This window comes from Rhinatrema bivittatum, chromosome 2, assembly GCF_901001135.1.
Source record: "Rhinatrema bivittatum chromosome 2, aRhiBiv1.1, whole genome shotgun sequence".
Lineage (NCBI taxonomy): Eukaryota > Metazoa > Chordata > Amphibia > Gymnophiona > Rhinatrematidae > Rhinatrema > Rhinatrema bivittatum.
In genome coordinates this window covers 54,427,763-54,451,940 of record NC_042616.1, presented here as the reverse complement: position 1 = coordinate 54,451,940, position 24,178 = coordinate 54,427,763, and the positions used below count along the sequence as shown (strand labels likewise).

The following is a 24,178-nucleotide window of genomic DNA, read 5'->3' as shown; positions in this document are numbered from 1 at the left end:
GTACCGGTTCCAGACTGTAACCTGAAAAACAAAGGAGAGAGCGAAGCCCCCGAGGAGCGGGTACCCCTGGTAAGTCCGAGGAGGCAGAGTAGCTTAGGTAGAGTAACCTTTGCTAACTCAAACTGTTAGCAAATCCTAAGACCTTTAATATCCGTCGCGGGTGATGTCATCTAAGGGGGACACCCATGAGGTTCGCGCCATCGCCGGTACTTCAGTTGGGGCCGCCCGCGCGCCCCTTGGCCTCCAGGAAACATGGCGGGTTGCAGCGACTAGCCGGTTCGGGGACGCCGGAAGACTTCGGCAGAAGGACACCGTGGCAGCCAATCTTCTTGCGGTCGAAGAGGGAGTCGCCAAAGAGGTAAGGGTAGAGAGAGGGTGTCGGGAACCGATGGACACAAGTTGTCACAAAAAACAACGCCGAGTTTATCGGCGTCTGATTTCATGGTTATCCACAGGTAAAGTAAACCAAGGCCGATAAACTAAGCATCAGTTTTCCTGATGGGTCAGACAGTCAGTTTGTTTTTTTCCTTTTATTTTTCATCTTTTTTGGATACGCACAGCTATTAACGCCTGCTCTTGGCAGGCATTAATAGATGACAGTTAAATGTGCATCCAAGACGCACTTTTTTTTTTGCATCGGGCGTGAAGTGCCTAATAGCCTCATTCACATGCATTTGCATGCGATGAGTGCTATTAGATTCACTCCACGTTGGATGCGCGTTGAATATGCGCTAATCCCCTTATTGCATTAGGGGATTGATTAGCACCTATTCTACCCACGTCCGACTGCAAGTTACATAGTGCGCTCGGCTCAGCACACCGTATTGCATCGGCCCCTCTGCATGTAAAACTGTCTCCAAAATCCTACACCACCACTAAAACCTCACCTTGAGTTACTAGCTGGCCCTCCTATACAGGCCGATACAGTAAAGTTTGCACACTCTCCTGTGCACGCGATTCAGAAAAAAAATTATTCAAATTAGGGCCCGCGGTAAAAAGAGGTGCTAGGGACACTAGCGCGTCCATAACGCCTCTTTTTGGACAGGAGCGGTGGCTGTCAACGGGTTTGACAGCAGACGCTCAATTTTGCCGGCGTCGGTTCTCAAACCCGCTGACAGACACAGGTTTGGAAACCGGACGCCGGCAAATTTGAGCGTCCGGTTTTCAACCCGTGAGCCGCGGGCTGATTTAAAATTTTATTTTTTTAAAATTTTTGATTATTTTTAACTTTTGGGACCTCCGACTTAATATCGCCATGATATTAAGTCGGAGGGTGTACAGAAAAGCAGTTTTTACTGCTTTTCTGTACACTTTTCCGGTGCAGAGAGAAAGCAAGTGTTGCTTACCTGTAACAGGTGTTCTCACAGGACAGCAGGATGTTAGTCCTCACATATGGGTGACATCACAGGATGGAGCCCTGTACAGAAAACTTTTCTGTCAAAGTTTCTACAAAGCTTTGACTGACACTGGCATACTGAGTGCACTGAGCATGCTCAGCCTGCAATTATCCCTGTGAGCCACAGGTGTCTCCCTCAGTCTAGTCTTATAGCTAAAAGCGCAAGCGGAACTAAAATAAAAGTAAAAACGTATAGAGACCCAACTCCGCGGGGTGGCAGGTGGGTTTCGTGAGGACTAACATCCTGCTGTCCTGTGAGAACACCTGTTACAGGTAAGCAACACTTGCTTTCTCACAGGACAAGCAGGATGGTAGTCCTCACATATGGGTGGGTACTGAGCTGAGGATGCCCGAGAGTGCACCAAATGCACCCACGACGCGCAAAAGGCACAATGATGGGGTGGAATTTGGAATGGAGGGCATCCTGAATCCCGTAACGGGTTGGTGGAAGGATGTTGGGTAGTTAAACCGAAAAGAATAAGAGTAGACAGACTGGCCAAACATGAAGCATGCCAGCTAGTCGTATCTAAGCAATAATGGGCTGCGAAGGTATGGAGAGAGCTCCAGGTTGCAGCCTGATAAATATGTACAAGCAGCAGCGGCCGAGGGGAAGTTATTGAGGCTGGGACGGACGCAACAGAGTGTGGTTACACACAGTGTTGTAGTGAAATGCCTGCTTGTTGGTAGGAAAAGAGATACAGACCGTCAATTAGGAGGAATAGGTCTGTTTGCCCAGTGGAACTCACAGGTTGACTCTTGCTACAGAAGGATTAGGTGGAATTCCTATGGAGTGTAGTGCGATCTAGATAGAATGCAAGTACACTATTACTGTCCAAGGAATGGAAAAAGCCCTCTCGCTTTGGTGAGAGAGAGGTGTTGGGAAAAATGGGCAGAGTATATTCTGAGTAAGGTGAGATGCAAAGTCTACCTTTAAGAAGGATATGAAGTTGAATACGTAAAACCACTCGGTCACGAAGAAACGCAGGGTCTAATGAGTATGTAACAAGGTGTGTAACTCACTGACCCTGTTGGCTGAAATGACATTTATGAGGGAAAGAATTTCCCATGTCATACTGTGAAATGAGAGGAATGGAAAGGCTCGAACAGAGAACGTATGAGACTTGTAAGCACGAAATATGCGTTCCATTCCGTGACTAGTGAAAATAGAGGCAGCTTGATCAGTGGATAATCCATGATAAGTTGACTCAGAAGGGGTTTACCGTTAAGCGGGTATCCCCACTCCCAAACGATACACCAACTGGAACAGAGGTGTACCTATGTGGAGGATGTCTGGGGAGCAGAATCCAATGGAGCAAGAGAAAAGAGTGGTGTAGAAAAAAGAAAAAAGGGTAATACCCTTTTGTATGCGTCATGTGGTAAATCATGCCATTTTGAATGGTAGGATTTATATATGGAAGGTTTTGTGACGCTACCAGTACTTGAGAACATCAGTGAGTCTACGATTTGTGACTGACTGGTGAGAAGGTGAATTGGTTACTGGTGTGATAGATTGAGAAGTATGGGAAGCATACTGGTCTTGGCCAGGATGTGGGTCTGAGGAACAGTGAATCCCGTCCCGGTTCAGCATTAGAAGAGTGCTAGCTATGAGAGGCAGCGGAAGAGACTTTTAAGAGGCCCTTGATGGAAGAAAGGGGTCTATGGGAACACATTGGAAACATGTGTAGGGAGTAGAATCTGTGCACCGTATGTTTCAGCACCAGAAGATTTTTCTTGCCACACATGTAGTCCGAGACCATTCGAGAGGATGGAACCTATATGGAGAAGGTCTGTTAGTGCGTTCAGTAAGTCTCTTAGATAAGTGGCCCGAGGATGCGTAGAGTGAGCAAGGGCCAAGTGTAGAGCTGCGCATCTTCCTTGCAGAGCAGCTAAGATGTTGTGCGTGCTTGTGTGTTGGAAAGCACATTGACCCTGTGCTGTCTGTCTGTATGCACAAAGATTTGTTGCAGAGGCAGTATTGGAAGGCATAAGGGTATAACTCATGGCTACAAGATCCAGGAAGTTTATGTGAAACTGTGCCTGGAGCGGAGTAGACGCATATTGGGTTGAGAAGATTTTAGGTCAAACTTACAACCCTGAGTAAATGCGAGCATGAGCAGGATCAGACTAGGATTTTGGTTCTAGATCTGCAATATAGATGAGGGTCAAAAGCGGTTGAACAGCTTAGACCCACTGATAATGGAATTTCACTGAATCTAACCCATAGCAGTTTTAGATCTATGAGGAAAGTGCATGGTGAAAAAACCCCATGGCCCGACAATGAAGAATTGAGGGGCTGAGGTTATGGAACAGGCACGCAGGGACATGTAAGAATTTATTAGAATGTCTGCGCGTATGCTGGACAGGAAGGTCATTATGACTGTGGTGTCCAGAAGTGTTATATAAGGGATTTATGGCAGTGACAGTAATCCCAGTTAGTAAATGTATAGTGAGTCATGAAGAAGTTAGAGCTCCTTGCGTGGACTGACTGTGGTTATGCAGCTGTCCATGCAAGGAAAAGCGTGAATGATGTTGCACTCCGCAGAGAAACAGCAGTCACCGATAGTGATTCAATGAATACCCCAGTTGCTGAAGCTGGTGCAACCGGCAGAGCTTGGGATTGTAATATTGTTGACTCACCATGAAGCACATAGAAAGATTAGAGGTAATGTACTTACTGTGATATGGAAGCATGGTGACAAGAGATACCATTTTACCTGTGCCTTCTGAAGAAAGTTGGTATTTCTGAGGTCCAGGATGGGCGGAGAGTAACTACTTTCTGTTGAAAGAAAGAATAGTGTAATTAAAACTCCCCAACTTCCCCTCTTCCCTCTGCGCTTTGTAGCATCTGGGGGAGTGTACAGGGAACTTTGGTACAAGGAGGGGTGGCTGCTCTTATATCCGGCCAGTGGAAGACCAGGTGGTGTCTAACTGGAGGGGCTGATGTAATCTGGATATCATGTAACCTCCCACGAAAGCGTGAGCGGTAAAGTCTTACCCGCATTTCTGTGTGCTGTACAAGGAGACATCGAGACCTGTCATCAGGCTTCGAGGTGGACTTGCACTTGAGGCAGTATTTGCTGGATCTCATGTTTAGCAGATCAGCGAATGCACCTGGAACTTTGGTTCTGAAGCAGGAACCAGAAGCCAGAGCATTAATCAGTACAGAGCCTCGTTGCTGAAGAAGGGAGGATGCCCTGATGCAATCCCAAAGAAATGATAGAGAGGTTCTCTTGGTATTGTGGCTGACATAGCTGGCATAGCGATATGTGACACTAATACGGTTCTTGGAAGGTACATGACCTAGAACGTTTCAAACCATGTGGCTCGAATTAGAGAACACATCTCAATGGGAATGCCGCAGAAGCGAGTACTTACCATCCAACATGGATCGCCGAAGGACAAGCCGGTGAAGATTGCTGGCTCCATGGATTTCAGGAGTCATCGAGGGAGTAGACGCCCGTCTCAATTCTGATGCCTGGTATGGTGGCGCAGGTAGAGAGGAGACAGGCTGAGCTGGCTGGCGCTACCATGGTAGTATTTTGTGGAGGGCCACAATCCCCCACCGATGTCGGTGGGGCACGCCTCAGGAACAGGGGAGCCGATTAACAGCTCGTGAACCCAGCCCAAGTCGCAGCGGCTCGATGTCTCGTGAAGCCAGTGCAGAATTCTTCGGAACTCGTTCCGGTGTTTCTGGAGCACCAAGGACTGCCAATACTGTGCGGAACAGTGTCAATGGCAGTGGTGATGTTGCTCGACCCGAGCATTGTCCAGCATTGAGGATAGCACCAATGTGCTGGATGGCGTCAGTGGCGGACGGTCGAGGGCATCGATGTATGGAGGCGGGCGCCGACGGCATCAGTGGCATGGCCACGAGCATCAACGGCATGGCCATGGGCATAGACGGTATCGATTGAATCGACTCTGGCACCAATGGCATCCATGGCACCGACATGGGCACCGATGGAATGGACCTGGGCATCAATGGAATGGACCTGGGCATCGATGGCATCAATAAAATAAAGGATGGCATCGATGTAAATGACCCTGGCATTGACGGAAGTGCCCCAGGCAACGGTGGCATCAACCCGGGCATGGATGGCACCGATGAGACAAGGTGTACGTTGATGACATCCATCTGGGCAATGATGGCACCGATTAAACCCAAGGAAAAATCAGTGCCATGGATGAAAAACATGGATGGCACTGATAGAAACGATGCAGGGACCGATGGCATTAGTGTACCGCAGGGGGGTGGCATCTAAGAATCCAGGACGGTCTGAAGGGGGTACCAACGGTAGCGATGGGGCATTGACTGCGCGAGGGTACCGAAGAATCAAAGGACCTGAATCAACAGGGGCCCTGGCAGCAACGGAAACTGTGGAAGTCCCTGTCCTACTAGCGCTAATAACCAGGCAGAGTGTCACAGAGGGACACTCGCAGGCTATGTGTGGCTAACTGAAATCATAGGCAAGGGAAGGCCGCAGTCGGTTGGCAGGCCAGGAAGGTGACAGGAACTGACCGAAAAAACAGGGCATAGTACTCACCGAGCGTCGAATAAACGTACGCGAAGGGAGACTTGTGCAGGGAAAAGTGTTTGTGAATTAAAAGTTTAAGTGTTTCCGTGTGGAAAAAGTGTTAGAATTTCTCACAGAGTTCCTAACCGCTATGCTTACTGCAGAGCAGAAAAAAGAAGACTGAGGGAGACACCTGTGGCTCACAGGAATAATTGCAGGCTGAGCATGCTCAGTGCGCCAGTGTCAGCCAAAGCTTTGTAGAAACTTTGACAGAAAAGTTTTCCGTACAGGGCTCCATCCTGTGATGCCACCCATATGAGGGGACTACCATCCTGCTTGTCCTCTGAGAAATTAACTCCTACCTTTGGATAGGCGCTAATTTCTGAAAGTAAAATGTGCGGCTTGGCTGTACATTTTACTTTCTGTATCGTGTGGGAATAACTAATAGGGCCATCAACATGCATTTGCATGTTGTGGGCGCTATTAGTTTTGGGGGGTTTGGACGCGCGTTTTCGATGCGCTATTATCCCTTACTGAATAAGGGGTAAAGCTAACGCGTCGAAAACGCACGTCCAAACGCGGGTTAACAGTGAGCTCTGCCGGAGCGCACTGTACTGTACTGTATCAGCCTGTAAGTGATATAAATAATTGACTACAATGAAGGCCTTATAAAGTCTCTCTCGACACTTTGCGAGTAGCGAAGTACAAGTAACGCGGGGTGTGAACACTTTAAAGCACCCCACGATAAACTACCTATGCGAAGCACTAACGGTGTGGTAATTCTAAAATTAACATAGCCACACTCCTTTTTCTTATCAGGGGAGTTATCCATGGGAAAATTATAGCATTTTGATGAATCTAGGGGTAAAAGAGACCTTATGTGGAGTTCTTGAGGGAACTGTGATCTGTTTCTCAATCAGAGAAAGATTGTTTGTATGGCTGGTTTCAAGATGGGACAGGGTACAAATGTGATTAACTCTCCTCCCCTCTCCTGGGTAGCTGAACATGAAGGATCACAGCACCATTTCCCCTGTAAAGACCAGTTCTGACTGCGCTTGAAACCTAAAGCATCAGAATGAAACTGCTATGCCCCAAATCACAAAGCCGTGGAAAAACAAAATAAGCCAAAACATTAATATAGCCTCTATTTCTGTTTGGTTTACTTTAGAATACCAATTTAGAACTCACATTGATTAGTAACGTTGTGACTGTCCATAAGTACCAAGATTCTTCAAGATAAAGTTGTCATGCTTTTATTAAGTAACCTGTAAAATACATGTTATTTTCATAAAAAATTCCAACAGTAAAATGAGGGAATGATCATCCTCAACTTTTCTGACCATGGTTCATTACCCAGAAGTCTTTATAACACAAAAAGGTCAGAAACATCCCATCAATGATAACTATGCCATCTAGTGAGTTTATATACATTTTTGACAAATGTGTTTTTCTCCAGAGTTTTAGATATATTTAAAATAAAAAATGGTGTTTGGATGCTTCTGCAAACTGTAAATGTATAAAACAATTAAAGTTCAATATGGCTACAGAAGAATATCTAAATTCAGAAAACCAGCATCACGCCACTCAGTTAACAATTAGGTAAGAAAAATGCACTTCTGCAAAACTAGGGAGTGTCTGCAAAAGATAAAAAAAACGTCACCTTCTTTTTGGGTGGGATTTAGGTATTTGTATAATTTTCTGGCGTTTTGATGGAAAAATTATTTAAAAAATAAAAAATCCTGAAACGTGGGTATGGCTCAAGCCAAAGCACTATATGCTGCAGTGGATCTAGGCTTGAATCCTGTCCTGTGGGACCAGTTTGGCTTAGGATGTGGTGATAGTGGTGTGCTGAGGAAGGGAAGACGACTACTGCTACCATGCATTGAGGGTGCACATTGAAGGAAATGCCCCTCTAACATCTGGGCCAGTCCTCTGCGTCACTCAGGCATGCGTCTTGGGGAGAGGAGAGTTTCAAAGACCACTGGGGGAAAATTGGGGGGAGGAAAGGGAAAGGATGGAAAATAAAGAAAGAACTGGAAATTGGTTGACTTCCATCTTGCTCTTCAAGGCCGCATGCCAGATTATGGCGCATCATGCTTTACTGGAGGATAATGAATGTCAGTCAAAAAAGGAAAGTGAAATGTCAATACTATTTGGTGCAATAAGATACTAAAAAAAATATTTAAAAGATGAAATCATGGACATGCTAGCTGAGAAAGGAAATAGTCAGAAAACTGACATATTGGGATGCTATAAAGGTTTCTCGCTATATACCTGTGATACAAAACAATATCCCTGTAGCTTTGTTGCTGCAAACTGATTATAAATTATCAACAATAGGGAAATCCTTTCAACAAAATGGTGCTGGACTACATAGGGAAGGTAGACAAACTACCCTCAGATCCAACAGAAAAAGAAAATAAATTTACAGTCCTTTTTCCAACAAATTACAGGAAACCTAAATTTTTCGGTAAACTTTCTAAATATCTGAAGGAAGACTTCCAAGGATTCTGACATTCTGGAATGCATTATGATTTAATCCCGCTCCTTTAGGTTTTAGTTTAATAAAGTTTATAGCTATTTTAAGGAGGGCTAGCCAGCACCATTTTATGCCTTTGCAGGCTCATCCTCTGAACTCTGCAGTCACAATACTGGCGGGATTCCATGCTCTTCATAGAAGTTAAACAGAAACGTAACACACTGTGGTTTCCACTATTTTCAGATTGATATGAAAGCTACGGAAACTACAGTGCTGACCCAACCACTGAAATCACGAACTCAGTGGCATTAGTAACTCAGAGCCCTTATCAGCCCTGAGCCTTGCAAAATAATAAAATCCCCTGATTTTAAGTTCTACATTTAAGATATTATTTATATTCATAGGCCTGGTCTTTGAATCGACAGTACTACCAAACAAATCATTTGGCAAGCAGCATGAACAAAAACAAAGCAAAAGTAAAAAGTATGTTCTTAAAAGCTCTTTCTCCTGTGGTACTCCCATAATTAGATCCCCCTCACAAAAAAAAAAATCAGGGTGCATCTGTGCTGTTTATCATCAGATAACTAAAGTCAGAGAATATAAGCACAGTATAAACATCTGAACAGCAGCACCAGAGGAAACTATGTCCATATTCCTTGTATTTTTTTTTGTTACACATCTATAGTTGTTCCAGAACATAAGAAATTGTTTTAAATAAAGGAAGAACTGTGAACAACAGTAAGGGGAAAAACAAAACCAGTGAAAAGACATGTTTGCAATTTGAAGTAAATATGACAGACTTTTTTCTACATGCATTTTCTTTTCCAAATAAGTATTTTTTTCTAATATCTTAATTTCCCTTTTCCCTGGGTGTCTGAGCTTGCGTAAAATCACAATTTTAAAATTGTGACTGGTTTACTTTTGGATTTGAAAAAAAACATTATTTGTGCAGCAGAAATGACATAATTTAAGAGTCCTGCAGACAAAAGCTTCCAGTGTTCTAGAGGAAAAAAAGTGCGTATCTTGCTGTTGCTGAGGTTATGAACAGTATATAGATGCAGCAAGATAGCCAATGCTAAACAATGTAATCAAACCACTGCATTTGAGTTTTAACACTAAACAAAATATGAGCCATATGAAGTATTTGAACAAGAGAAAGCTCCACTCCTAAGTCTTCTGACTTGTGATTGAGGGCTGACTGCCTTGTGGAGGTGTCTGCACAGGTTTTGCATTCAAATACTTCAAGTCCGTGTGTGTTTTTCGATGAGCAACAAGGAGGGCTGGGTCATTGAAGCTTTTCTCACATTTATCACACTTGTGTGGTTTATCTCCTACATGGACTTTCAGATGCTCATTTAGCATTGTCTGGTAACTAAAGCTTTTGTCACACTGGTTGCACTTGTAGGGCAGTTTTACTGTAGTAGGCTTCTCTTGAATGGGCGTACCACCACTCTCCTTGCCTTGTCCACACTGGGGCTTCTTTTCTATGTGGATTTTTTTGTGAGCCAAAAGTAATGCCTGGTCATTGAAGGTTTTCGTGCACTGGTTGCATGGATGCTGGCTTTCGTCAGTGTGGGTTCTTTTGTGATTGACCAGGAGTAATGGGTTATTGAAGCTTTTATCACATTGGTCACACTTGTGTGGCTTATCGGGCATATGAGTTCTCAGATGAACAACAAGGAGAGCCGCATTCTCAAATTCTTTAGGACACTGGCTGCATCGATGGGGCATGTCCTCTGCATGAACCTTTTGGTGAGCAACAAGGAGAGCTGGGTCATTGAATCTTTTCTCACAGGAGGAGCACTTGTGTGGCTTATCTCCTATTTGGATTACAGGTTGGGGATTCGTTTTATCTAGTGGCTGTAGCATCTGCACTAGCTGTAGCTTCTGAATCAGCTGGGGTGTCTGCACTGGCTTCTTGCTGTGAATTTTACGATGAACAATAAGTGCGGACTTATAACTGAAAGACTGCTGACATTCTGCACACTGATGGGGTGTGGCACCAGAGTGGATTCTTTGGTGTGCCAAGATACCAGACTTATGATGGAAACTCTTCTCACAGTCTGTACACTGGTATATTTTTTCTTTTCGATGAGTTCTTTCATGTGCCGTCAGGTGTAACTCCTTGCTAAAGCTTCTCTCACATTTCTGGCACTTGTAGTGGTCCTCGCTTCTCTGCTTTTCCGCAAGAATTGAACGTACTATGAAGGTTTTCCCATCTATATGGAACTGATTTATGGTTTCTCCTTTATGATCTCTCTGACCTAAGGCAAGTTTTGTTTGATCATCAACCTTCTTTTCACACTCTATCACTTCTTTCTTTCTCTTCTCTTGGTGGATTAACAGATGCTCTGCAGAGTTGGACGGCTGGTTGAAGTTTTCATTATGCCCATCAACCACTTCCCTCTGACTTAAGTCTCGCCCATCATCGTTCCATTGCTTCCTACCAGTGGACTGCTGTAGGGCATTTTCTTTTCTTTTCAGTGTCAACAGACTTTCCTTAGTTTTGAAGTTCTGTACTTCAGGATGGGTGTTCTCAAATTCCACTTGATTGCTTTCCTTTGGGCAATCAGACACTAAAGATAAAATAAAAAAAAAAAAAAATATATATATTTTGTTATGTATGGCCTAACACCCCCCCAAATTTTAATATACTCAAAATAAGCATGCGATATGTATGGAGAACTTCCTATACTGAATGTGTCTCTGTGGTAAAGGTCTCTGACTGAAGTCACTAAATATAGGTATCCAGTATTATTAAAATAGCAGGGCCATGTACTCACTCAAACTACCTAATTCAATCAGGGCAGAGTTTGATTTTCTGCCCCCTCAAGCTCAGTAACTGAATATAAGTTCAGCCCTAAGTTTTAAAATTACACAGATACACACATTTTTAAACATGAACCTTTCCAAGGATCAGCTTTAAATATAGCCTCAGTGCAATACTTTCAAATTCTGCAGTTATCCAGAGATCTTGCTGTATATAATGAAACCTGAAGAAGGAACCTGTGTGATCTCAAAAGATCACTTGCAGTATCTGTATACATTTTCAGTGGTCCAATAAAGTAACAAACCTGCAAAGAAACAAAATCTGAAAGGAAAAGCAAGTTTTCTTATTGTAAACAGTGCTCTTTGTAGACAGAATGAATTAGCCTCGACATGTGGGTGATATCATTAGATGGCATCAAGTGGGCCCTTCTCTCTAAGTTCATGGAACTTATGCCCTATTGAGCATGTGTGGGAAATCCTGCTCAGGTGTTGCTTCAAGACCCTGCTCAGTCAATTTTAGAGTTAAATTTAGCAAAGTAGTTGGAACACAGTTTGCTTTGTCAACAAGCAGGGTTGAATTTGCCATGACATGTCCCCACATTAGTCCTAAGCTGAGGGTTGCAGCACAGCACTTACTTAAAAAGCAATCCAGACCCCATTGTGAAGAATAGACTACTGGGTGAACAAGCTATGCAAAGCTGCTTGTCTGAATTTACTGTCACTCTTTTAAAGATTGTCGATACAGTAATGGGATGTAAAAATGTGCACTAATGACCAAGTTGTAAGTTAGCAGATGTCTGAGAGGTGCAGCTTGCAGATGAGCTACTGATGCAGCCATGACTCTTAACTTAATCAGCTTTAATAGAATCTGCAATCTGTAGGCCTGCTAGCACATAATCAGGCCGACGCACTACCATGCACTCAGGCTAGCGCACAGGTTAACCTGCAGTTGAATGCGTGTTTTGGATGCACGTCCATAACCAGTTCTGTAATAAGAGGATCAGTGCATAGCTAACAGAGCTCATCACATGTAAATGCTATGTTGATGAGATTATTAGCTAGTACCCCCCTTATATAAAAAATAAATGTGCTCCCGACGTGCACATTTTTACTCTCAAAAATTAATACCAGTCCAGGAGCTGATGTTAAGTCTTGAGGAGCCCCAAAAGTTTACAGAAAAGCAGAAAATACTGCTTTTCTGTAGTTCCTCAGACTTAATATCGTGGAGGTTTAGGAAAACGGATGTGTCTGTTTTCCTAACCCACGCACAACCACTTCTCCTGGACGCCTAATGCCATGGACGCGCTAGGGATGCACAATTTATCCCTAGCGTTTCTTTTTAGCATGGCGGCTCATTGCCTATTGCATTAAGTGCCCAGGAGGTGACTGTGTGCGCGTTAAAAAAAGTGCGTCCAGTTTGGATGCACGTTTTTAGCGCGTCTGTATTGCATCAGCCTGAATGTGCAATACAGTCTGCTAGCCAGTTGAACAATGTACGTTTGGCAACTGCTATGCCCAGTTAGTTAGGATCATAAGAGACAAATAGTTGCAAGGCCAGAGGATGGAGCTGAATTATTTTTCTGTAGTAAACTAAAGCTTTTTTACAGTCTAACGAAAGGAGGGCATTTTCACCCTCACATGCAATGTGGTCTCCAAAATAATGTAGGTAAGACAATGGCCCGATTTATATAGAAAACCGAGACCAGCTTTGGTAGATACTTTGGATGAGTGCGGAGTACCACTCTATTGTAGAAGAATTGCATATAAGAAAATTATTCCTTACCTGCTAATTTTCGTTCCTGTAGTACCATGGATCATTCCAGACGGTGGGTTATGTCCCCCGTCCAGCAGATGGAGTCAGAACAGACTTCGAGGGGCGTTACCATAATAACCAGTGCACCCTCTGCTGGAGCTCAGTATAACGTATAGCAAAGCCCCAGTAGAACAATAACAGTCTGGATCAAGTTTAAATAACATGAATGAAAATTCAAACAGCCAACTATCGGCAAAAAACGGACAACTTGTAGGGAGCTGTGAACATAGGGAAGAAATGGAAAACAGACAGAGGACATCGACAGTAAAGCACCCGAGCAGGAACAGCAAGAATCCCAGAGTAGTGGGCTTCTGGAATGATCCATGGTACTACAGGAACGAAAATTAGCAGGTAAGGAATAATTTTCTTTTCCCTGTACGTACCAGGATCATTCCAGATGGTGGGATGTACCCAAGCTTCCCTAAATCGGGTGGGTCCCTGAAAGACCTGCTCGGAGAACCTGATCGCCAAAATGCCTAGAGGTTGGCGACACTAGGTGTAGTTGATAATGCCTCGAGAAAGTGTGAAGCGATTTCCATGTTGCTGCCCGGCAAATTTCCTGTGTGGAGACGGAGCGGACCTCCGCCCAGGACGCCGCCTACGAACGAGTCGAGTGAGCTATGACGCCTTGAGGCGGGACCTGTCCCACTCCAATGTAGGATACGGAAATGGCTTCCTTTAGCCAGCGCGCAATTGTCGTCTTCGAGGCTTGTGACCCCTTCTTCTGACCCAACCAGAGTACGAAAAGAGTCATTAGTGGCCTCCAAGTAATGGAGCAAAGCGCGCTTGACATCCAAACGACGAAGTGACAGGGGTTCGTCTGGAGCAAAAGCAGGAAGTTCCACTGTCTGATTCAAGTGGAAAGAAGAAACCACCTTCGGGAGAAATGGAGGAACAGTGCGAAGGGAAACTCCCGAGCCTGTAAATCGGAGGTAAGGTTCTCTACAGGACAATGCTTGAAGCTCCGAGATGCGTCATGCAGAGTAGATGGCCACAAGGAATACCGTCTTGAGCGTGAGATCCTTAATCGTCGCTCCACGGAGCGGTTCGAAGGGTGGGCCTGACAAGGCACGCAGTACCAGATTGAGATTCCAAGAGGGGCAAGGATCCCTGACCGGAGGTCGTAAGTGCTTGACGCCCTTGAGAAAGCGTGAGATATCCGGCTGGAGGAGGAGAGAACCTTCCTTCTGTACAAGAGAACTCAGGGCTGCCACCTGGACCCGAAGGGAATTATAGGCGAGGCCCTTGTCCAGACCATCCTGAAGGAACCATAAGATCAAAGGTACCGACGCCTCCGTGGCCTGAGCCCCTTGATTGGAACACCATAACTCGAAGACCCTCCAAACTCGGACATAAGCCACCGAGGTAGAAGGCTTGCGGGCCCGCAGCATAGTAGAGATTACCGCCTTGGGGTAGCCTCTGTGTCGCAGGCGACGCCGTTCAAAAGCCATGCCGCAAGACAGAAGAGTTCTGCCTGCTCGAAAAATACCGGACCCTGGTGCAGTAGGCGCTGAAGATGTCCCAATCGAACCGGACCGTCTACCGCCAGATGTAGCAGGTCTGCGAACCAAGGTCGGCGGGGCCATTCCGGGGCGACAAGGATCACGGGACCCTGGTGGTTTTCTATTCCGCGAAGAATTTTGCCCACTAAGGGCCAGGGTGGGAAGACGTAAAGCAGCTGGTGTGTCGGCCAAGGCAGAGCTAGAGCATCTACCCCTTCCGCGCCCCGCTCTCTCCTGCGACTGAAGAAGCGGGGGCCTTGGTGTTGAGGGCGGTCGCCATCAAGTCCACGTGCGGCGCACCCCATCGGCGGATCAGAAGGTGCATCGCATCGTCGGAGAGAGACCATTCTCCGGGGTCTAGCTGCTGACGATCAGGTAGTCCGCCTGAATGTTGTCCACCCCGGCGATATGTGAAGCCACGATCCGGGCGAGATGAGTTTCCGCCCATGCCATCAGGGGCGTCGACTCGAGTGAGACATGTTTGCTCCTTGTTCCTCCTTGTCGATTGATGTAGGCCACGGTGGAGGCGTTGTCGGAGAGAATCCTTACCTCTCGGTCTTTCACCAGCGGAAGGAAGTGATATAGTGCTAGGCGGACCGCTCTGGTTTCCAGACGGTTGATCGGCCACGTCGCCTCCACTGGCGACCAAGTCCCCTGCGTAGCGCTTCGATCGCAGACAGCGCCCCATCCCACGAGACTGGCATCGGTGGTGATCACCACCCAATTGGGGGCCTTGAGAGAGACGCCGTGAGCCAGGTGAGACGGGTCCAACCACCAACTCAGACTGTCCCTGGCCGTCGGTGGGAGGGGTAGAACCACTTGATAATCCTGAGAGACAGGTTTCCATCGGGAAAGAAGAGCCGCCTGTAGAGGACGCAGATGCGCAAATGCCCAGGGTACCATATCGATGGTGGAGGCCATCACTCCCAACAGCTGAAGGTAATCCCAGGAGGTGGGTTCTGACAACGCAGAAAACCGACGTACATGGTCCCGCAAAGATTGAGCCTTGTCCGGGCGCAAAAACACCTTGCCTTGGCGCGTGTCGAAGCTCGCCCCCAAGAAGTCCAAGCGTTGAGAAGGCACGAGGGAGCTTTTGGAGAAGTTCACCACACATCCCAGGGAGCGGAGGACCTGGACTACCCTGGCTACCGAGGATTGGCCGTGAGAGAAGGACTTCGCACGAATCAGCCAGTCGTCCAGATAGGGGTGTACAAGAATGCCCTCCCTCCGTAGGGCCGCCGCTACCACCACCATTATCTTGGTGAAGGTGCGGGGGGCAGTTGCCAAGCTGAAGGGTAGTGCCTTGAATTGGAAGTGCTGACCCAGAACCTTGAAGCGAAGGAACCGGCGGTGAGCTGGAAGGATTGGAATGTGCAGATAGGCTTCCGTCAAATCCAGGGAGGCGAGATACCCCCCCTGGTGTACTGCTGCAATCACAGAGCGTAGTGTCTCCATGCGGAACCTGCTGACACGCAGGGATTTGTTGACCTCCTTCAAATCCAGGATGGGCCGGAAAGAACCGTCCTTTTTGGGCACCACGAAGTAGATGGAATAGTGGCCCAAGCCCACCTCGCCGAAAGGGACGTGAGAGATGGCTGCTATATCCAGCAACCTGTCCAGTGTTTGCTGCACCGCCGCCCTTTTGAGATCCGAGCCGCAGGGTGAAAAGAGAAATCTGTCTCTCGGAGGGCGGACAAACTCCAATGCGTAGCCATTCCTTATGGTGTCCAGGACCCACTGGTCTGCGGAGATTCGCACCCACTCCTCGTAGAAGTCCGCTACCCGACCCCCAATTCTGGGAGTGGAGGAGTGGGCGACTCTGGCATCATTGGTTAGACTTTGGGGTGGAGTTTCCCTGCCCCACCCCGTCCCGCGGGACGAAAGGACCGCGGCCAGGACTGGGATCTGGTGGCGGCTTGCCGATGCCCAGGCTGCCTATAAGCCCTGTAGCGCTGCTGCGCTCTGGAAGAGGCAAAGGACCGGGAAGACCGCTGCCTGTCCTCGGGTAGCCGGTGGACTGCATTTTCGCCCAGGGACTTGATGATTTGATCCAAATCTTCTCCAAAAAGAAACTTGCCCCGGAAGGGCAAAGAGCCCAGGCTTGACTTGGAGGAGGCATCCACCGCCCAGTTACGCAGCCACAGTAGTCGCCGAGCCGCTACTACCGACACCATGGACCGCGCCAGCACCCTGAAGAGATCATAAAGAGCATCAGCCCCATAGGCTATGGCCGACTCCAGGCGGTCCGCCTGGGCAGTCTCCTCGGGTGGTATGTCCTGCGAGGTAAGGAGTTGCTGAACCCAGCGAAGACTGGCCCTTTGCCCGAGCGAGCTACACATGACAGCTCGCATCCCCAGAGCGGAGACCTCAAAGACCCTTTTGAGGAAAATTTCCAGCTTGCGGTCCTGGGTGTCCCGCAGGGCCGTTCCGCCCGTGACAGGAATCGTCGTCCTCTTAGTGACCGCCGACACTGCAGAGTCCACCTTGGGAACCTTAATAAGCTCCAGGAAATCCTCTGGCAGGGGATACAATTTTTCCATGGCACGAGTGACCTTCAGAGGCGCTTCTGGCGCGTCCCACTCCCTGGTGAGTAGCTGCAGAAAAGAATCATGAGTGGGAAAAGCCCGAGCTCTAGGCCGGAGGGCGGCGAAGACTGGATCCCCCTTCTTGGATGACGTGGCGACGGCGGGAGCAACTGGTGCTGGCGGGTCCAGCAGTGGATCAAGATCCAACTCCAAGAGAATCTGAGGAATGAGGTCATCCAGTTCTTCCCGTTGGAAAATCCTGAGCACGCGGGGGTCCCCTTCTGACTGCGTGTCCGGCTGCAAAGGGTCCGGCGGGCCCAGGGGGTCCTCCCCCGAGGGCGCAGGGACCCCTGCCCCACTCAGGGTAGTACATACCCGGGTCGGCAGACCCGTGGCCCCCGACCCAGAACCCACCAGGTCAGGGGGGGGCCCATGCGGAGCGGTGGCAATCCTAGGAGTCTTAGACGGAGGGGGACCCGAGGGTGAACCCCCGGGGGCCTTCAGGCCCTGTAAGTAGGCACTGTGCATGAGGAGTATAAACTCCGGTGAAAATCTCGGCATGCTGGGGGGGTGCCCTGGGGCAGGAACTTCAGAAGCCCCCTGGGCCGGCAAGCCCCCCTCCGGGGATAAAATTGGAGGCGGAACCTCCCGAAAATCCCCATGCTCCTGCTCAGAAAACGTGGCAGCATCTCGCTGGGGATCCAAAATGGCCGCCGTTCCCGCCACTGGCGGCGAAGTGGCCGGCCCGTGCCGCCCTGGCCGTGGGGAGGGAAGAAAAGAAAAGGCGCTAGGTGGCCGCGAGGTGCCTTCCCCACCTGGGAGGCACCTAGAGCAAATTCCCTCCCTCGATATTCTCGACCCTGGCTCGCCGCAGGCCGCGCATCGGGACGGCCACGGCATGACAGCAGCCGGGGGAGAAAACTAAGGCCACGGGGGGGGGGGGGGCCCAGAGGAGCAAGAGGTGCGGCGGGGGGGGGCCCGAAACGGCCAGCACAACCCGCCGAGGAGGTCCCTGCGTGCCGGGGAATTGATCTCCCAGCGGCAGCGGGCCCGAGGAAACAAATCGCTCCGGGACCGCGGGATGGCGCCTAACGCACGGAGAGGCCGGCCCCACCGGCTTCCGCGGGGCACCTGTGATGAAGCCTGAGAAAAGAGAAAATATCTAAAAAGGAAAATCCTGCGAAGGAAAACAAACAACCCCTCACTTACCCCAGCCAGGGAAGGAGCTAAGAACAGCCAGAGAGGAGGCAGAACAGACTTGAGCTAGCCACGCCTCCCCAAAAATTGACAGACTTTTTTTTTTTAAAAACTCAAAAACTTGATCCAAAATTGGAGTGACAGGATAGGAAAGAAAGAAGAAAAATTGAAAACCCTGCCACCCTGGGGAAGCCGCTGGTTCCCCAACTCTCATCTGCTGGAGTCAGAAAGACTCCAGCAGATAGTGCTGCTCCAGTGCACTATCCAGTTAGTGGAGCTCCAGCAGAGGGTGCACTGATTATTTTGGTAACGCCCCTCGAAGTCTGTTCTGACTCCATCTGCTGGACAGGGGACATAACCCACCGTCTGGAATGATCCTGGTACGTACAGGGAATTATTTATTTATTTATTTATGAGCTTTTCTTTACCGACATTCGTAAAACACATCATGCTGGTTTACAATGAACTGAAAAGGAGGAAAATTACAATAAACAAGGGGAGGGGAGATTGGGCAGGCAAGAAAAGGGAGATGAGGGATGGGGGAAGGAGATAAAGGTGGAAATAAAGGAAGGAGATGGAAAGCAATAATGAACTGAATACAATAGGAACTGCGTACCAGATAGGAACTGAATGAAATAGGAACTATATCCTACCTAATAAACGAAGGATGACCGACGTGCTGCAAATGCGCAGTAGAGACCAGCTCTACCGCGCATGTGCGGGCGAGCACATCGGTCTGAGCCAGAAAAAAAGAAAAAAAATGGCGGCGTCGAGTGGCAGCGGCGTCCAGTGGCAGCGGCGGCGTCGGGAGGCAGCGGCGTCCGGTGGTAGCGGGTGGCAGCAGCGGCATCGGATGGCAGCGGCGGCAGCGAGGGAGGAGAGAGAGAGGGAGGGACTGAGTGAGAGGGGAGGAGAGAGAGGGAGTGGGACTGAGTGAGAGGGAGGGAGTGGGACTGAGTGAGAGGGGGGACTGAGTGAGAGGGGAGAGAGAGGGAGGGAGAGAGAGGGAGGGAGGGAGTGGGACAGAGAGAGTGGGAGGGAGGGAGTGGGACTGAGAGAGGGGGACTGAGAGAGGGAGGGAGTGGGACTGAGGGAGAGGGGGAGGGAGTGGGACTGAGGGAGAGTGAGTGAGACTGAGTGTGAGTGAGAGGGAGGGAGAGAGGGGGGAGGGAGTGAGTGAGACTGAGGGGGAGGGGGAGGGAGTGGGACTGAGGGAGAGTGAGTGGGACTGAGTGTGAGTGAGAGGGAGGGAGAGAGGGGGGAGGGACTGAGTGAGAGGAGAGGGAGGAGTGGGTGAGAGGGAGGGAGGTAGGGGGTGGTGAAGAGTGAGGGGAGAGAGAATGAGGGGGAGGTGAGAGACAGAGGGATGTAGCCCGTTTTAACGGGCTTAACGGCTTGTACATCTATAAACATCTTATCTGTCAAGGCTGCTATCAACAGCATAAATATGTAGGAAGTAAAAAGGCGGAAATAAGGGATGGTTGAGCTGAGGAGGAGCTATAAGAATAGTGAACCAAACTCTGGAGCTCACTGACTCTTCTGGCTGAAGTGATTGCCACAAGAAATAATACTTTCCATGTGAGAAATCTGAGAGAAGCCAACTCCAGTGGTTCAAAGGGAGGCTTCATCAGTTGTGTGACAACCATGTTCAGGTCCCATGATAAAGGTGGCTTTACAATTGGAGGATTAGTATGCCATAAACCTCTCATGAATTTGAACACCAATGAATGAGTGGAGATTGGTCTATTCTCAATTTAAGCATGCTAGGCTGCTATGGCACTGAGATGTACTCTCACTAATGAGGTGCTTAGACAGGTGGAAGAAAAGGAGAGCAAGAACTTAAATAAAGATGGGTTAGTGGAAATATGCGAATAGCTGCTGCCATGCAGCCCTGAACAACCAGAAATCCCCTGCCCATTACTTGATGTAAGGAATGGCTTGAGCATGAGCCCTTCTTGCTGAAGCACAGTTGATGCTGCTTTGCAGGTGGACCCTCAAGGCCCGTGCTGATAGCTGGAGAACATGCTTTGGTACAGGCTAAGGCTTCACCTGAACCAGCTGCCTCCCCTGCAGGTTGGGCCTTTGGGATCCAGTTGCCAGCAGGACTGGAAGCTACAAGGAGCTAGACAGAATCCAGAGGCAGCTCGAGTCAGGGCTGTTGGCAGGCAAGGTGCAGTCCAGGTTCAAGGCTAGGGTTAGGTCCAGGCGGCAAGCAAAGGGTATGTTAAAGTACAAGGCTGAGGTCAGAACTAGAGAAGCTGGCCAGAAGAGAGAGAATACAGGGGAACAGACAGGACAAGACCAAGAGACAAGGAACAGCAGACTCTGAAGACAAGGGTAAGATGGACAGACAAGGCGAGGAGACAAACATGGCAAGGCTGGAGGGCAGGCTGGACGAGGCAGGCGAGGCTCGGCAAGCTGGATGAGGCAGGCTTGGCTTGGCAGGCTGGACAAGGCAAGAGGACACAGGGGAACAGACAGGACAAGACCAAGAGACAAGGAATAGCAGACTCTGAAGACAAGGGTAAGATGGACAGACAAGGCGAGGAGACAAACATGGCAAGGCTGGAGGGCAGGCTGGACAAGGCAAGGACCCGTTTGCTGAGATGAAGAAGCACAGACTGGAATGCCCTTATATAGAGCTGAAGGAATGACAGTCAGGCAGCACTGCCGACAACCTTCCTGCCACGGGGCCTTTAAAAGGTAGGAAGTGTGGTATGCATGTGCCTAGAGAGGCACGGCCTAGTGGTATCCTGCCGCAGAGAAGAGCGATGACCTCGGCAGCATTCGGGGTTAAGTGGGCCAGTGACTGAAACGTAACACTTGATCTGTGTTCAGCAGCCTATAAACCAGGATCCTGAGAGTGTTTGCCTGATCTGACAGAAGGAAAGCTCTCTCTCGCGGAGAATCTATAAATGCTCCAATGAATTTGATTTTCTGGGTGGTATTCATAGTTGATATCTCAAAATTCACCAGGAATCCCAATGATTGTAGGAGTTGAATTGATTTCTGCAGGGAAGTTAGCACAGACTCCCGGGAAGTTACCGTTATAAGTCTCAGTAAGGTGAGACCCGAATTCCCTGATACCGAACATGCATTGCTACTACAGCTAGGCACTTGGTAAAGACCCTTTTGCCACTGATAGATTACAGGGGGTACTCGGTACTGCTAGGGAGAATTCACCACAAAGCTTAAACAGTGCCAGTGGGAGGAATAGATAGGTATATGCGCATAAATGCCTTGATTTTCTTGGGGATAACAAAGTAGCAAGAGTAGAACTCCTGGCCATGCTGATGGGGCAGAACAAGTTCTATTGCTGCTGTGAAAGCAGGCGCAGGATTCGATACTGCTGAAACTGCCAAAAGGAGCATTTTGGAAGTACAAACTTTTTAAAGCATAGTAGGGCTGCTTTGAAGTGGAATGTTACTCCAAGCTTGTGGAGAGGGACTGAACTACCATATGTTGTTGTTTTATTTTGAGCAACTGTTTCCTCGAGTTCCCCCCCCAAACAGATGTCCTCCTAGATAGGGGTCATCTACTAGCTTGTTGTGATAGTCATCACAATAAGCTGTATCTACTATCTAGTAGATAGTAGTAGATTAAACCGTCAATATACCACCCAATCAGACTCCGTTCACCTGACTAGACCCCCCGCCTAGTCTTAGTGTTATGTTTTCATCCTAGTTATGCTGTCCTTTCATGTTCCGGCTACCCTAGCCCCCCAAGTTCTTTCTCCTTGTTATATGTAACTTTTGCCTCTTGTTAAATGGTTAGTCCCTATGTTTCATGTAAACCGATTTGATATGAATCTATTCATGAAGGTCGGTATAGAAAAGTGTTAAATAAATAAATAAATCATGCAAGCTACTGGCTCTCTATAAAACCATCTAGCGTGTTCCAATTGATGCTGAAGAGATGTGGGCTGTCATATCAAACGTTTCATAAATGGAATGAATAGGATGGCATATGAAATCCTGTGGGAGTATATCTGATATTTTGGAAAGGAGAAGTTAACAATTACTCTCCTTATCCTTAGCCACTAGAGAGGTAAATAAAGTTTTTAACAGCTTCTCATCTTGTCCAAGGGCTGAAGTGCAGGAGTGTGGGAGATGAAACATCATCTTCAGATATCAGTATGGAATCTCCTTGTTCATCTTCTGGGTTCTGTAGAATTTGAACTGGGGGCCAATTAGAGGTCCAACAAGTACTACAACGCCTGCGAGCTCCCAAGCTTTATGTAAAACTAGAGAAATGCATCTTTGAAGCCAAATCTTTGCCGTTTTTGGGATATATTATTTCCAATACTAGATTCCAAATGGCCCCTGATAAAGTGGCCTGCATTCAAGAATGGCCCCAGCCCTCCGGTTTGCGCTCCCTACAACGATTTTTGGGTTTTTCCAATTTCTATTGACATTTCATTCCTCATTACTCCCAATTATTTATTTATTTATTTATTTATTTATTTTGATTTTTTCTATACCGGCATTCGTGATAACATCATTAGTGGTCCCATTAACCGCTTTAACTAATAAGGGTGCCAACACCAGGGAGTGGTCAGTGGAGGCACTAGATGCTTTTTCCAGGCTTAAGAAGGCCTTTCTCGCTGAAACCTGCCTCTACCATCCGGATCCTGCACGTCCTTTTGTTTTAGAAGTGGATGCCTCCTCAACTGCTGTTGGGGCTGTCTTGGGTCAAATCTCCAGTAAAGCTGTTTTTCATCCTTGTTCTTATTTTTCTTGCAAATTCTCCGCTGCCGAAAAAGGATATGGGATTGGAGATAAGGAACTCCTGGCCATAAAACTGGCCTTTGAAGCCTGGCGACAATGGTTGGAAGGAGCTCAGCATACCATTACGGTCTATACTGATCATAAGAATTTAGAACACCTTCGTCAAGCCCAACGTCTTAACCCCCATCAAGCGTGCTGGTCTTTATTTTTTAACCGTTTTGATTTTCTGGTAAAGTACAGGTCAGCCGCCAAGAACATCAGAGCAGACGCCCTTTCTCATGCCTCCAAGGCTGAAGATCATCCAGATCCACCAGGATTCGTTATCGATCCAGCACGTATTCTATTGGCCACTACCCATGTAGTTCCCCCTGGGAAGACTGTCGTTCTAACCCGGTTACACCAATGCTTATTGGAATGGGCACATAATTCTAAAGTAGAGGGACATCCAGGCCAAGCTCGAACTCTCTCGCTCCTCCAAAGATATTATTGGTGGCCACAGATGTTCCGGGATGTGAAAGCCTATGTAGACTTGTGCCCAACCTGCGCATGGCAGAAAACTCCAGTAGGACGTCCTTGAGGTTTGTTACAGCCTCTGCCGGCACCCAAGCAGCCTTGGCTCATATTGCTACAGATTTTGTGGTAGAATTACCTATTTCCAATGGTAATCGGGTAATTTGGGTGGTCATTGACCAGTTTTCTAAAATGGCCCACTTTACTGCCCTTCCAGCACTACCCTCCGCATCAGAACTGGCCAAGTTGTTCACAACTCACATCTTTCAATTACATGGACTACCTCGCCATATTGTGTCAGATCGGGGATCCCAGTTCACGGCCAAATATTGGCTGTCATTGTGCAGCAAATTTGGGGTGAAATTGGATTTCACTACAGCTTACCACCCCCAGGCCAAAGGGCAAACTGAACGGACAAACCGCACATTAAAGACCCTTTTTAAGAGCTTTTGTGAATGAGCGTCAGGATGATTAGGCTGACCTTCTCCCATGGGCAGAATTCTCCCATAACAGACATGCCAACGCAGTACGGGATCCTCACCCTTTCTCTGCATTTATGGGAGACATCCGCTTCCTCCTCTTCCAATCCGTGCCCTACCCTGCAGCTCAGATGACAGCTCAGGATCTCCATGCACTATGGACTCAGATTGAAACTATGATCAGCAAAGCTGCCCAAAGAACAAAGATTACTGCAGATAAACATCGGCGGCCAGCACCGCAATTTAAGGTTGGAGAAAACATTTGGC

General features: G+C 48.0%; 1 protein-coding gene across 1 annotated transcript in view; it reads right to left on the bottom strand.

The window, feature by feature from the left end:
- Positions 1 to 7,140: 7,140 nt before the first annotated feature.
- LOC115083973 (zinc finger protein 182-like) overlaps positions 7,141 to 24,178 on the bottom strand; it is a 167,301-nt gene continuing 150,263 nt past the window's right edge. Inside the window, exon 6 of the mRNA XM_029588154.1 lies at positions 7,141 to 10,965. Coding sequence (XP_029444014.1) covers positions 9,557 to 10,965 — 1,409 coding nt within the window. The 3' untranslated portion in view covers positions 7,141 to 9,556. The remainder of the gene's footprint in view (positions 10,966 to 24,178) is intronic.